The sequence below is a fragment of the Drosophila willistoni genome, assembly GCF_018902025.1.
Source record: "Drosophila willistoni isolate 14030-0811.24 chromosome 2L unlocalized genomic scaffold, UCI_dwil_1.1 Seg168, whole genome shotgun sequence".
Lineage (NCBI taxonomy): Eukaryota > Metazoa > Arthropoda > Insecta > Diptera > Drosophilidae > Drosophila > Drosophila willistoni.
In genome coordinates, this window is record NW_025814047.1 from 9,690,364 (window position 1) to 9,704,643 (window position 14,280).

Consider the following 14,280-nt stretch of genomic DNA (forward strand, 5'->3'; position numbering starts at 1 on the left):
AACACAGCATCCAACCGCTCTTTGATTTCACTTTCCCTTCCAAAAACAAAAATCGAGTAACTTTTTCCATTTTTCTTTAATCCGTTGACACGTTCGTTTTGAGGTTAGTCGTCTACAAAAAGGTTCCACGCGATAATAAACACTTCTTGCGTTAGTGACGCCATCGGGCGTTGAAGCTAAGTACTTATCGGACCACCCTCATATGTCTGAAATTGAAAGAACCTCAGTAAGACTAAAATATAAGTTTAACTGCTTCGATTACTGATTAGAGTTCAATACTTCACATCGGACAAAACGGACGTCAACGTGTAAAAACAATACCTTGAAGACAATCTACGAAGGAGATCGAAATATTTTGGGAAGCTAAAGAAGAATAAAAACCAAAAACCAATGTTTGTACACCCTTGCCTATAGCCATCTAAGTAGAAAACCGTTTTTTCTAAAAAGGATAATATTTGCGAAAGAACGGCCTACAATCATAGCATAGGAAATAACGAAGATATTGAACAAAGTCACTGTTTTCCACCGATCGTTCCTATGGGAGCTATATGATATAGTTACTCGATCTTTATCAAATTTGGCACAGTCATTAACAGACATAATAAACTAACAAATGTTTAATTTGAAAGCAATCGCGTCAAAAGTAACGAAGTTATTGACAAAAGTATAGGAGCTATATGATATAGTCACCCGATAGTGATCAAATTTGGCATAGTCGTTTATATGTGTAATAAACTCACCAATATTAAGTTTCACGACAAAAGCTCAGAAAATAACGAAGTTATTGAGAAAAGTCACTGTTCGTGACTTTGGCGTTTGTATGAGAGCAATATGATATAGGGGTCCGATCAGGCTAAATCCGAAATATACCCCTGCAGTATATACAAGCTTACATGCAAAGTTTCAGCTCTGTAGCTCTTACGGTCTAGGAGGAGTTTGCGTTGATCTAGACGGACGGACGGACATGGCTATATGAACTCGTCTCGTCATGCTGAATATATATACTTTATATGGTCGGAAATGCACTTCTGACCAAAATTAATATACCCTTTTTGCAAGGGTATAAAAAATAAATCAAGGATACACCGTTGCAATTAAAACTTTTAAAATAATTGATTCGATGTCCCTAATGTATGCATTTTCAAGTTATTAAGTTAAATTCTCAATGTAATTGTAAAAATTAAAAAAAAAAATGAATAAACCCATTTTGCAAAGGAACTTAATGGGTCCTCTAAGTGCTAAATATGCTCTTACTGGAAAACGTAAAGTATTGTTAGAAGTAGAGTTTTTAAATGTTGGCGCACAATAAATTCAGTAAAAATTGTTTTCAAAAACTGTGAATTTTTTAATTAAGCAAAAGAAGTAAAATTATTTGTCATTTAAATGGAACGTTTCTCTCAGTGCATTTTCCTTTCCAACAATGGGTCTAACATGTTCGCCAAACCGTCTCAATTTGATGCAGTGCTGCCAGATTAAGTTTCGAGAAAGCTTCAAACTTGCCATTGAGGTTCGAGGAGGTTTGAGTAAGTTCGAGACGAGGTTTCGAGCCGAAAACACAACAACAAGTAATTTTTTAATTATAATTATGCTGGAAATTAAACAGAACTCTTAAGAAAAGCTTGTGTTATTTTTAGAATTTTAAGTGTACAAACCGAGGCTGTGCTCTCTAAACGATATAATCCAGTGAAAGAGTTTCTCTATATGGAAATCAAGGGAATCTGTAAGATTCCGATTCCAAAACCTAACGTAAACAATGGATGATATAAAGCTGGCAAAGGTAAGTTTTTTTTTTTTATTATGCCCACCTACATAAGTGTAATCCTAATCAAAAAAAACCATGTCGCGCGTGTTGTGGCCGATGCGTCAGTTGAATAAAAATCCTTCTGATCTGCATCTGTGAGTCATGCCCTGTTATTTATCCAAAATCGATGGCCAACCTGAGTTCCTGTGGCTTACCTTGCCGGCACTGTTGGCCAACTCCCCTTCCATTCACCCAATGCCACCCACACTTCCATGCAAGGACCAACTGTGCAACAAATAGAAAATAATCTATATTAATATGTGTATAGACCTTCATACATATAAATGTAGATGGCTGAAAACATGCGCATAGACGGCCAGTAAATAAACCCAAGAACCGCCCACCAGCCTCCATGCTTTGTAATTTTTATTGGCCAAGTTGAAACGGTTTCCTCAACCCAGATGCTGGGCTAAATTGAAATTTTCCATTTCGAAATGTGTAAAAACAGGCCTCACGTGGCGATTGCCCTTTGACATTGCATATTCTTAAAGCACTTAATGGGCGCGCTTCGAGTGTTTTTCCGCGAAACTTGGGCTTGCCTTGGGTGGGAAAACAAACAATTCCAATCGAAATACAAAAACAAGATCTATTGTTTTTGTTTTCAAATAGATTGTGAAAACTTGGTTTGAAAAATTCGTATAATTTTTTGATACATTATATTTTGGATATATATGTTAATATATAAACTGGTAAACTTCAGCTAAATCGTCAATTGTTGTCCCCTTTATACTTAATATTAAGCTTTTTTAATGGGAATGGTATTTGTTAACAGCCATATGCAAGGAAAGATCCAGGGAGGTAGTCCTGGGCTATTGGCACCCACAAAATATACTTCCTGTACTAATATTCTACCTTTGCGGCTCTACGGCTTACGGCGATCCGGTAAGACTTCGAAATGGTCAAGAAATTTTGAAAAAATCCTGAGTCTCTGATCAAAAACTCCGAGGAACATTTCAAAAATATTTTCAAGATGCTTCCATATATTTAAGGGCATATTCAAGTGCTAGGCTGGATTTAATGCCAAATTTACGCCCCTCCAATGTCTACTGAATACAATATATTTAGATAGACCTAACACTATTTATTTACTACATTTTTTAGCACACACTACAACAAAACAAAAATCAAATTTTCGCCGTCTCGAGTTCTTTCGCCGCTCCGAATTTTTTTTTTTTGTTTCCTTCGCCAACTGCGAGAGAGAAAATCCCTGGCCAATTTCCCTACACATGCGAAGGAAAAAAATAACCATAGCTCGCTTTTAAGCGCGCGACCGCCACATATGGAGCTGAGTTCACGTCCAGTGCTGGTCGGGAGTGTTTCGCGCTGGTCCTAAATCCTGTTGGAACCGCAAAGTGTCGGCCCACCTACCACAAAAACACAACAAAGTGACGCGTATATACATACATATATACATATATGCAATATTGTATAGTGGTAAATTGCAGTGTGTGTGTGTGTGTTAAAGGCAAAAAGTGAAAGTCTTGTGCCACCCAATCCCACTCACGTGATTTGATTTATATTCACGGGCGTTGCTGATATAAAAGGGTCTTACAAATGTTTCTCTGGTTAATTTAAAATCAATAAACGTTTTGTTCCCACCCCCCGGTCGTCCTGTTCGTCCTTCTTACTTATTAGTATAATGGATTTCACCAGATTCATGAACAAGTTTAACGAAATCGAACGCCAACTGTCTCCAACATCGGCCCTACGCCTGAGCTTTGACAACATATCGCCGGAGACAGAAGAACCGCCCGATGGTAATAAAAGACTCTGGGGCGTACCAGTGCCCCCCTTTGTCTCCGACAAAGTCGTCTCATGGATCGAAGAGGAGTTCAACGAGGCTCCAGTCTACTACAATGGCAATTGTGTACTAAAGAAGGTAATAAGGCATATAAACTACTGAGCTAGCAGATTGCCATTGTTCTGTATTAAGTAAATCCCTTTCCTGCATTGCTGTCGGCGCTTGGCCGGAAAATATGCAAATGGCATCTCGAGCAATATGCTCAGGGACCAAAGGGACTTCTCAACTGCAACAGGCGAAGCGCTATATTGTCATTTTCAATTTGCCTGCTCCAATCCTACATAAACAACAAATTGGCATTAATCTAAGACAGATTTTCAAACAAATATAGAAGAAAAGTGGGGTCACATATCCTATTTTATACACAAAATGTTATTCCTTAGTGAGTTTTAATAGGAATTTGTTTTGATTAAAGTTTGGAGCGTGATTGTTGCCAAATCTTTGAAGAATATACATGGCGAAAAAAAAAATTGAGTTGCTTTCCAAATGCCTGTGGATTTTAATCGATTGTTCTGCCTTAATTTACTATCAAATTTTTACAAAACATGAATTTTATAAGTTGTTCAAAAAAGTCTATGAATAATAACATAAAATAATTATAATAACTATTAATATTAGTGTCACAAATAAAAAGGTCTAGTCAGGAAATGGGAAAATTGATTCCATAAACAATATATTTTAGAAATAAACAATTTGGAAATATACAAAAATTGTTTAAAAAAATGGAAGTGGTTGTTAGTAAACGGAATCTTATTTAAGGATTTATTATTGGAAATCCTCAGAGGTCAGGCTGTTCATCCTGGCCTTAAATCAAAAAAGAAAAGCAATTGAATGAAATTAACCTAACTAGGGCCATTTAAATGAAATATAATTCTTCTGATGAACATGGCAAATAGTCGGCCTAAATGCCTCAATGCACAAATGAAGGAAAAGAGAAAAAAATATAAAACGGACATCAAAGGAAAACTGCTGGCTAACCAACAACAATTTAATTTATCTACTGAAGAATCGTAAACTTGAATAAAAAGCACAAAAAAATAAATAAAAGCAAAAAAACGAAGTCAGTCGGCTGGGAAATTCTAAAGTTGAACCAACTGACCAAATAAGCATCTCTTTGCCTTCACTTGAATCGAAATACTGCTCTTATTTTTTGGCTCGCATGGGGTTGGCTGTGGGTGGCTGCCAAATGTGAGCTGCTTCAATGTTTGACGTCAGCAAATGTCGTTTGAATTTGGTACCAAAGAGGAAAAATATTGTAATATTTTTGTTTAACTTTGTTTTCAGGTGGAAAATGTGCGTATGATCGATCGATATAATACGAAGAATCCGACAGTTGGAACTTTGTATCTAACAGCCACACACTTGATATTCGTAGAGCCGGATAGTAATAAGGAGACCTGGGTAAGTTGAATACTATAATGCAAAAAGGAATGCCAAATGACATCATCCATTATTTTATGACTGAAAAACAAAACAAAACGAGAGAAAAGTAATTGCCACATAAATGTGTGCAATGGCAAAGACAATTCGGTGTCTTGGAACGTGTTTAAAAGTGTTTTAGTTTGACCTCGTCTCTTCCGCCTTCTTCTTTTCCTTGGCTTGACTAAAGTGTGTGTCTTTGCTCTCTTTGGCTCCCGCTACTTGGGTCTGGAGAGTCCTTAGGTTGAGTGTTAAAAGTTTTCCATGTTTATTTGCCAACTTTTGGCCTCAAGGCTTTAAAGTTCTTCTTTTGAAGACGCCTTAAAGCTGACTTGCCAAATGTTGTGTATACGCCTCATGTACTGTATGTTTGTATTATTCACAACACAGTTTTAAATTGCTTTGCCATTGTGGGCGCGCTCTCAAACAACCAACCACAACAAAAAAATGAGAAAGGCGAAAAAGAGGAGAGGGGGGTTGGTTGTCCGCCAGGACAAGGGATTTGCATTTGTTGCACATTCAAGCTTTCGTTTGTCAGTGATGGACAAAGCCACAAAGTAGACAAATGAAATACATAAATCATGTAAATCGTGTTGTTCGGATTATCGCTTTATGTTAATTAAGCATTGAACATTTCTTCCTTAATATATTATATCATTATATCTTATATCATTTCAATTGTGCATTAAGGGAGCTATCTTACAATTTTTGTTTTAAAGCAAATCCTAGCCCAGCAAATCTCTCAGGTAATTTATTTAACTTTGATGAAACGACATAGGGTTAGTCTCAGCTCTGAGGTATACATATGTCATTTCTCAGCTCTAACTCGGAAAACCAGACGCTTAACTGCATTTCGAGTACTTTTTGGCAAAGGTTTGCGGTACTCGTTTCACGGGTCACACATGCATGAGATTTTAATTGCTTAATTATGACACGGAGATGGACTTTTACTCGCCCAAGCAGTAGCTCTAGTTAATTAAAAGTTTGAGCGAAGCTCTCTGGCTTCATCAGGGTGTCAATTATGCGGATGGTCTGTATCGATTTTTCTGTGCCAGTGATTACAATGTTTCCTTCTCGGGCCTATAAATTTTTAAGCGGCGTTGTCAGTGGAAGTGGCCATTTAACCGTAGCTATCACATCTTCCCGACAGATTTTACATATGCACGTAGCCAACATTGAGAAGTTGCCTCTAAGCACTACGGGGTCACCTTTGCTGATACGGTGCAAGACATTCCTATCGGTGACATTCGTCATACCCAAGGATTCCGAGTGCCATGATGTTTACACGTCACTGATAAAACTATACCAGCCAGGTGGGTGAATGGCAAAGTTCTTCGTTTCGCTTACTGATTTCAAATCCTTGCATATGAATTTCCCATCAGTTTCCATCAACAAATTGTATTGCTTTAACTATCAGCCAGCCAAAGACGATTTCCCCAAAAATGCTGGATGGGATTTCTTCAAATTGGACGCCGAGTTCAAGCACATGTTGGTGCCAAATGACAACTGGACGCTGTGCAGCATGAATGAGAAGTATGAACTATGCGATACATATCCTCGCCAGATCTATGTACCCAAAGAGGCCACCACCCTAATGCTGATCAGCAGTTCCCGGTTTCGATCTAAAGGCCGTCTTCCAGCATTGACCTACTTGCACAACAACAAGGTGAGTAAGTCTATATGATTTAAAGAAGTGACTAAAGTATTTTTCGCTGCTTTTCGTTATGCCAGGCCTCGATTTGCCGATGCAGTCAGCCCTTGTCCGGCTTTAGTGCCCGTTGTCTTGAGGATGAGCAAATGCTGGAGGCTATTCGCAAAACCAATCCGAATACAGACTATATGTATGTGGTAGATACACGACCAAGGGTGAGTAAAACAAACAGAAGAAAGAACCAGTTTAAAGCAAAGGCAATTTTTTCAGATCAATGCCATGGCCAATCGGGCCGCCGGCAAGGGATACGAGAACGAGGCTTTCTATGAGAATATTAAGTTCCACTTCTTGGGTATTGAAAACATTCACGTACAGCGAGCCAGCTTGCAAAAGGTCCTGGAGGCTTGCGAACAGAAATCACCCACGATGAGCGCTTTTATGAACGCCCTTGAGTCCTCCGGATGGTTGAAGCACATTCGTTCCATATTGGACACGTCTAGGTAAGTAAATAATGAAATTTGGAGTAAATACCCAGCCCCCCCGCCAATTGTTGACAATTTCCTTTGGTTTTGTTTTAGTTTCATTGCCAATGCCGTCGATAAAGGCGTCTCTGTGGTGGTCCACTGCTCGGATGGCTGGGATCGCACCGCCCAAGTTTGCTCCCTGGCCCAGCTAATGCTGAATCCCTATTATCGCACAATAAAAGGCTTCCAAGCGCTCATCGAAAAGGATTGGCTGGCCTTCGGTCATAAGTTTAGCGAACGTTGTGGCCACATACAAACAGATGCTAGAGAAGTTTCGCCCATTTTCACACAGTTTCTAGACTGCACTTGGCAGCTTATGACGCAGCGCAACGATTCCTTTGAGTTCAATGAGCGGTTTCTCCTCATACTCCACGATCATGTGCATTCCTGTCAGTTTGGCACCTTTGTGGGCAACTGTGAGAAGGATCGCTTGGATCTGAAGCTTTCAGAGCGGACATTTTCGTTGTGGGGCTTCATGGCCAACCACTTGAATGAATACATTAATCCTCTGTACAAACCAAATGTTGATGAATCAATCAAGGCCAATCTGGCACCACAGTGCATCAAGTATGAACCGATTTTCCCTTCATGTTAATCGTAGTTTTATTGTTACTATGTTCACATTGCAGATTCTGGCGAGGAATGTATTGCCGCTTCGAAAGTGGCATCCATCCGCGAGAACCCTTGGGCGACTTACTTCTAGATAGCAAAGAACATTGCAATTCTCTCGAGGATCATGTTCAGCATTTGACCAAACGTATAGCCAGCTTTAAGAACTACATTTCCAAATCGGCGAAGAAGTTACAAGATGCCACAACAACTTCCACCACCAAGGCCCCAAAAGAACCCACCACCAGCGAGATCAACGACAACAAGTGAGCAACTAAAATTAAAAAGCAGTTTCAAACAGAATAATTTCCGATTTCTGTGATTTAAGATACAACTACGACAAAAAGCTAAGCGAATTATCCGCCGCCGATGATGATCATCCCCTCAAAGCTAACAACATGTCATTTGCCAACCTCTCTTTAAATGCCGAACACACAAGTCCACCACAGGCGCTTCCGGATGAAATAAACTCTGTCGCCGTCGACTGGAAACCCATGCGAAATGTTACCACCTGCTCCTGCTCTACCCCCTTCGATCAGTTTAGCAAAAAGGTAAAAGTAAAGAAAGGAAAAGTTAGAAAACATCCCAACTAAGTAGAACATTTTTTTTTTGGTTTTAGACCCACTGCTGGCGATGTGGAGACATTTTCTGCGAACGCTGCATAGACAAAAATGTGGCACTCCCAGGACATGATAGTGGAAAGGCGGTGCCCGTGTGCCGCGGCTGTTTTCGGCAGATGCAAAAGCAGAGCCCATAAAGAGAACCTAGCATAATCCTTAGTAATGCTAGATCAGGCCGTGATGTGTGAAAAGAAAATAACAAAATTATAAGTCATTACAAATATTACATACAAATTATATATTTACTGTTGCATTTGCATAGTTTTAGCTGCTTAGTAGCACATTCAAAACTAATGATATGCATGAAAATCAAAAGTGTAAGAGCTAGACGAGCGATTGAAATCCAAGCCTGAGGGCATCTAGCAGTCGGGCACTATATAAGCGCACTGCATGCAAATAAAATAACAAGATATTTGTTTTGTGATTCTATCGATTCCATATGTTTATGATTTTCCCGCATGACACACAAATATAAAGTACAACGTTAAATTAAATATGAAAAAAAGACAATGTATGCATGTATCTAAATTAACGTGTCCCAAAAAAAGCATTCCTTTTTCCAAACTTGTTTAGTATTGACTGACATCCTATTCTGGATAGTCTTTCAAGATGTAGAGACCTAGGAGATTTTCTGGAATCTTGCTATAAAGGGTCGGCGTAAAGAGGGTCGTGGTAGTTCTGCTGTTTGAAGCTACGATACCAGGACGAAGCCTTTTCAGCCGCCTTCGCGTGGACGAATAGAGGAGAATAAGCCTAACGGACTCGAAATACATTAAAAAGGATAGTCCCAAAAGGAAAGTTTACTATGTTCTGATCTATATTCAATTTCTTAAGTCTCCTGAAGAGCAGTACATTTTTCTTTTTGTTTTTGTTTTGGGACACCTTTTGAACTGTAAAAATACCTAGACTAGAGTTACTTTTAAGATAACTGTTTTGGATAAATACCGGTTGCATTCTATTTATCTATGAATATGTGTTTATGCATAATGTAAAACAGGATAAACATTTGAAATTCAAGTTATCTGGATTGATTGAAAATTCCCTATTAACAATCTCATCGTGAGCATAAAAAGAAAAGCGAGTTTTAACTGTTTGTTACTTAAATATATATTTGGCTTTGTTTGCAACCTTCCATAGTGGCGAAAGAAAACGAATATTTATTGACTTGATCACAAGAAAGTGTAATAAAAATAATTTATTCAACAATTGCAACAGTTTCGTTTATCAATCTTGTTAATATCCAATGTCCGGTTTGATGCGCAGTATGACGGGAACACTGGTGCAGGGCAGAATGGCCACTTCGGTGACTACAGCACTGACCAATTCGGGTGGCGTTATGTCATAGTTAAGATTGAGGGGCGTGAGCCGAGAATTTGTTTGCCAGTTGTTAAGGCAGCACTTTTCGTTTCGCACCAATTGATTGGGATCGCTGAGCTCATTGTAGACAATGGCGTCGGTCTGAAAGCGTTCACTGAACTTGTGAGTCTCACAGCAGACCAACACCGGGACGTTATGAGCATGGGCTACCAGCGCCACCTGGGCCGTTCCCGTGCGGGCCATCACATACCCGTTGGCCAACAGTGCATGAGCCCCTAACAGAACTTTAGTTGCTTCGGGCATCACATAGCCCACAGCATTGATGAGAACATAGGAACAGGGTATGCCATGGACATGCAGGCGCCGCAGCATCTCCTGACCCTCGCAATTGGGTCGAGAATCAATGACAATGACTCTAAAATTGACCAACCGTCGCTTAGCCTCTTCGCAAATAAAATGAATGAGAGATGAGCAGCCGAAGGTTAACAGGACATCGCCATCGGTAATCTTCTCCTGCAAGAAACTGCTAATGGCCTGGGCAGCTTTGCCGATTTGGTTTTCTATGTAGGTGTCTATAAAGTGGCCCAAGAGTTCTTTCAGCTAAAATTGGTAACCAAGACAATTAGCGGGCTTAGTTAAAGTTAACCAATTAGTTACTCACCTCCGTCTCTGGCTTATCGGTTGGCAATTGAGTTAGCTGATTCTTAAACTGTTTGTAGGCATTGAACACAGACACGGCCAGTGGGCGACACTTGTGCAAATGATCAACATGATGCTTAACAGCTGCATCAAGACTGCGTCCAAATTCCTTTTTGGCAGGCGTTTCAAAGTCATTTACCACCTGGCGCAGGGCATGTAGAAAGGCGATGCACCGCGCATTAGAGCCGACTACCGTGCGCTGGGCATATTGGACACCAAGTCGAGCTATGCTGGGATGGACCTGCGCATCATTTATAAATAGACTGGCATCCTTGTCAGCGGTTAGTAGATGGTTGAACAATTTCACTCGACCCTCCGATTTGGGAGTGTTGTTGCCAATCGCTTGAGGGGATTTTGAGGGCGATGAAGCCTTACTAGGTGATAGTTCAGTTTCTCGCGGAGGCGTGCTAGTAGTATTGAGCTTGGACTTGCTTGCGTTGAGACTTATCCCCTGCGATTGTGAGGACTTTCCTTGCACTTGGGCCTGAGCCTTAGCAGCACGCTGGGCCTCTTGAACGGCCCGACGCTCGGCCTTTGTCACTGGTTTTTTCTGCAATTGAAAAACAAAAGTTTATATGAACGAATAATGTCAGCTAACATTCTTACCTGCTCTGTTGGAGCCGTCGCTAAAGAAGTGGCCTTCACTGTTGCCTTCCCTGGGACTGAATTTGCCCCGTCTAAAGTCACTTCACCCAACTGTTGCGTGATCTTTTCAGTGCTTTTATTCGCCTTTGCTGCTTGTTTCGCTGCTTTTTTTGCCTCTCGTTCCGCCTTGATTTGATCACGACTTTTTTCACTCACGCCTGACTCATCCCCGGGAATTCCTGGCAAGGATTTAACTGTAGCAATTGGCGTGGGCGCAACAGCTCCTTGCTTTTCAACAACATTCTTTTTGCAGCCACTGGTAGTTGTGGTCCTTGTGAGCTTGGTAGTTATGGTTGTTTGTTCCACTTCAGTTATAATTGTGGTACCAGTTAGTGATGCTGGTGCTGGTCCCGGTTCCGTTGACGGTGCAGCAAGAGTTGATTTTTGTTTCTTACCCAGCTTACTTATCTTCTTGGCCTCTCTTGCGGCTATGATTTCCTCGCGGGTTTTCTCATCCTGACTCGACGGACTCTTTACCTGTGGCATAATTTCTTGATCAACTAAGGTAAGGATATCTGTCTGAATTTCGTTATCTTTCACGCGATTTCGTTTGTTTCTGGGTCGATTGCGTTGGCGTTGCTTCTTTGATTTACCTTGATTCTGAAAGGGTGTGACAGATAGTAAAGTTGAAGAAGTTTTATAAGTGGGCCAAATATTTTTCGAAATTAAATTAAATTAAAAACATGCAATATCTAAAAACTCAAAACTTAATTAATTAATTTTGCTGAGTCTAGATACCTGAGTCGCCTGCTCACTTGATACCAAAAACATGATTGATGGCTTAAAAAGACACAGACATTCGAAGATAAAAGGATGTTATTATGAATTAAAGTTAAAGACTCTTCTCAGATAATATTGTTACCAGCATCCCATAATGTTAAAAGCCTTACATTAATTTATCTTACAAACTTTTCTTATTTAGAGTTACCTTAATTCTTGAATTCTTAATTCAAACGTTGAATATACTTTCTTTTTGGGGTTATGTTTTCAATTTTTTGTTTATTAGCGTTTTTATCTTATAGCTTCCTATTTCTTCAAGATGAAATGATTAGTATGTCTACAGACGCGGCTTTTGCGGTTGTCAAAAAAAGTTTACCTTGAATAAGCTACGTGTGGAGCTCTGCACACGTATACTTAATTTTAGATTATTTAGCTCAATAACAAAAACAAACGAAAATAACAAATTTGCTCCTCATTTCCGAATCAGTGGTTTCGATTATGGTCTGGCAGCCCTACGCAGCACAGCCAACTTCACACCATAGTTGCCACTTGTCGACCTGTTTTCTGGCAATATCCATTTGATTTGTACGTAAGTGTAGGTTCGTAGGTTTAACATCTCGAAAATTACATAATTTAGAAAAAAAATATTACAACTTTCTGTGTTTTGCCTTCAACAGTAACTAAACCTTTGTGAACTATGGCCGACAAAGTTGCTGCTGAGAAACCTGCCGGACGCCCAATGCGGTATCCATACACATTCTCTGCTAAGGTGGCGCAGTTTCCGATCAAACATTATATTAAGAATCAGTGGATCTGGCGTTATTATTTCATTGCAGCTGTAGCATGCGTGCCCGTGTTCTATAAGATCAGCAAGCTGGGTGAGTACGGAAATCATTAAGGCAGAAAGTATGTTTAACTAATTATTGTTTGCCGTAGCCAACTCGCCCGAGAACAAGAAGAACTGGGCCGAGTCACAGGCCAAGGAGGCTGCTGAGCACCATTAATCCCAGATGCGGAGTGGTTGGAATTAGTTCTTAATATTGCAGAGCTGTTTTGTGTTGGTATAAACCTAACATTGGCGAATAAATGAATTAAAAAGAAAACCCCAAATAAATTAAATTTTGTTTATTCGTGAGATAAGCCTGTTAATTTAACAACATCAATTGCGAGCGATTTAGCATTGGGAATCGGATAAAAAAATAGTGGGAGTCGAAGCAACACATTTGAAACAGCTGTCGTCACTGGTACACTGGTACAGAAGCACAAACATTCACAATAGATAAGGTCAAAATAAAATAAAGTCAGATTTATGGCAAATTACTGAAATTGAAAATCATGATTTAGCCAACACCCAAAAAAATTCATTAGAATAATCTTTAGTAAAAAGTAAAAAGAGTAATAATTTGAAGGTTTTGTTTGTGTATTGATGAATTGACTTGCAGGAAATTTTTGTTACAGTATTTGATCGAAATGAGGTGCACATCCATTCCATATATTACGATGCTTTTGTCACCATTGATTCTGTGAACGCTGATTGCCAACAATTTTAGGAGCACCTATCAACTTCTGTCCACAATCTCCTTATTGATCTGCAAACTTAATTGAATCACATTTAATCCGTAACATTGAGATAATTTAATACTTACCAATTCGGGCAAGTACAACTTATCCATTGGGAGGAAGAATGGGGATCCGCCAAGGAGCAACTTATCCAACTTAATACAGTTTGGTAATATTATATCGTTTTTTTATTCGTTTTAAAAGTTCAAATAAAAAATACACTATTTTTTAATTTTTCAAATTTTTTATTTATGAGTTTTTTATGAGGAATTAAGGATTTGCTATAAATGCATTAAATATGTGTTGGGTGAAAAAATGCCTACAATTCTAAGAGTATTTAAATGAGGTTTTTTCTTTATGTGGATGTTTTTAAACAAAAATTTATAATTGAATTATGTTTAATTTAGATGAACGTTTTGAAAACAATGGTTTTAATAATGATTGAAACAGAGGGGGAACTCCACATTTCCCGTACATTACTTGTGAAAATCCTGTGCAGTTTGGGTACTTGTACCCTTTTCGCTTTTCTGCCCAGATAGACCAATGTCCAAATTTATCCTGCCGCACTATTTGATTTAGTTTCAAGCTTTGTTAGTATTTCTGCAATATTTAGCCGAAAGTCGGAAGAACACAAAAGTTTAATGCTTGATCCATCCTTGCGAACGCGTTTATATAAAAGTCTGGCACTGCTGACAGCCAATTCGGGTAGTTGGTAAAAAATACAAACTTCTTCGAAAAATTTTTAATCTTCCAATTATGTTGTCGATTAAATCAACGCCTCCCATATACATACATATTGTATTGTGCAACCGCAAAGGGACGGTCAATCTCAACATACTTATTTTTTGGCTTTGTTAAATCGACGAGCTTTGTCCTTAGAAAGTATTTCATTATATCACTATGTTAGTGATATT

General features: G+C 39.2%; 3 protein-coding genes across 6 annotated transcripts; 2 read left to right on the plus strand and 1 right to left on the minus strand.

The window, feature by feature from the left end:
- Nucleotides 1–1,576: 1,576 nt before the first annotated feature.
- On the plus strand, nt 1,577–8,858 carry LOC6652372 (myotubularin-related protein 6). Of its 2 annotated transcripts, none has more exons than XM_023181223.2 (10): nt 1,577–1,777; nt 4,887–5,003; nt 6,172–6,334; nt 6,404–6,687; nt 6,753–6,887; nt 6,943–7,172; nt 7,251–7,763; nt 7,826–8,071; nt 8,134–8,356; nt 8,425–8,858. In XM_023181223.2, the coding sequence occupies exons 1-10, from the start codon at nt 1,754–1,756 to the stop codon at nt 8,560–8,562; spliced, it is 2,073 nt and encodes a 690-aa protein (XP_023036991.1). In that variant the 5' UTR covers nt 1,577–1,753; the 3' UTR covers nt 8,563–8,858. The 2 variants fall into 2 exon arrangements, with proteins under 2 accessions (XP_023036991.1, XP_002074636.1); XM_002074600.4 differs by lacking the exon at nt 1,577–1,777 and adding an exon at nt 3,226–3,680.
- Nucleotides 8,859–9,605: 747 nt separating this feature from the next.
- On the minus strand, nt 9,606–12,214 carry LOC6652371 (translation initiation factor eIF-2B subunit delta). Of its 2 annotated transcripts, XM_023181224.2 has the most exons (5): nt 12,183–12,214; nt 11,825–11,866; nt 11,048–11,686; nt 10,404–10,991; nt 9,606–10,342 (listed from the first exon to the last, which is right to left on the minus strand). In XM_023181224.2, exons 2-5 carry the CDS (start codon nt 11,855–11,857, stop codon nt 9,659–9,661), a joined length of 1,944 nt encoding a protein of 647 aa, XP_023036992.1. In that variant the 5' UTR covers nt 11,858–11,866; nt 12,183–12,214; the 3' UTR covers nt 9,606–9,658. The 2 variants fall into 2 exon arrangements, with proteins under 2 accessions (XP_023036992.1, XP_046865831.1); XM_047009875.1 differs by lacking the exons at nt 11,825–11,866; nt 12,183–12,214 and adding an exon at nt 12,015–12,096.
- A 160-nt stretch (nt 12,215–12,374) lies between these two features.
- LOC6652370 lies at nt 12,375–12,934 on the plus strand. 2 transcript variants are annotated; one of them, XM_047009876.1, is made up of 3 exons: nt 12,375–12,395; nt 12,484–12,684; nt 12,743–12,934. In XM_047009876.1, the coding sequence occupies exons 2-3, from the start codon at nt 12,504–12,506 to the stop codon at nt 12,808–12,810; spliced, it is 249 nt and encodes an 82-aa protein (XP_046865832.1). In that variant the 5' UTR covers nt 12,375–12,395; nt 12,484–12,503; the 3' UTR covers nt 12,811–12,934. The 2 variants fall into 2 exon arrangements, with proteins under 2 accessions (XP_046865832.1, XP_023036993.1); XM_023181225.2 differs by having other exon boundaries at nt 12,387–12,405.
- Nucleotides 12,935–14,280: the final 1,346 nt, after the last annotated feature.

Bases quoted from the DNA above. Each gene is read 5' to 3' on its own strand.
- LOC6652372 (XM_002074600.4), top strand. From the start codon at position 3,441: ATGGATTTCACCAGATTCATGAACAAGTTTAACGAAATCGAACGCCAA. The intron at 3,681-4,886 runs GTAATAAGGCAT...CTTTGTTTTCAG, and splicing joins GCAATTGTGTACTAAAGAAG to GTGGAAAATGTGCGTATGAT. The intron at 7,173-7,250 runs GTAAGTAAATAA...GTTTTGTTTTAG, and splicing joins TCCATATTGGACACGTCTAG to TTTCATTGCCAATGCCGTCG.
- LOC6652371 (XM_023181224.2), bottom strand. From the start codon at position 11,857: ATGTTTTTGGTATCAAGTGAGCAGGCGACTCAG. The intron at 11,687-11,824 runs GTATCTAGACTC...ACACCCTTTCAG, and splicing joins CAAGTGAGCAGGCGACTCAG to AATCAAGGTAAATCAAAGAA. The intron at 10,992-11,047 runs GTAAGAATGTTA...TTTCAATTGCAG, and splicing joins CGACGGCTCCAACAGAGCAG to AAAAAACCAGTGACAAAGGC.
- LOC6652370 (XM_047009876.1), top strand. From the start codon at position 12,504: ATGGCCGACAAAGTTGCTGCTGAGAAACCTGCCGGACGCCCAATGCGG. The intron at 12,685-12,742 runs GTGAGTACGGAA...TGTTTGCCGTAG, and splicing joins CTATAAGATCAGCAAGCTGG to CCAACTCGCCCGAGAACAAG.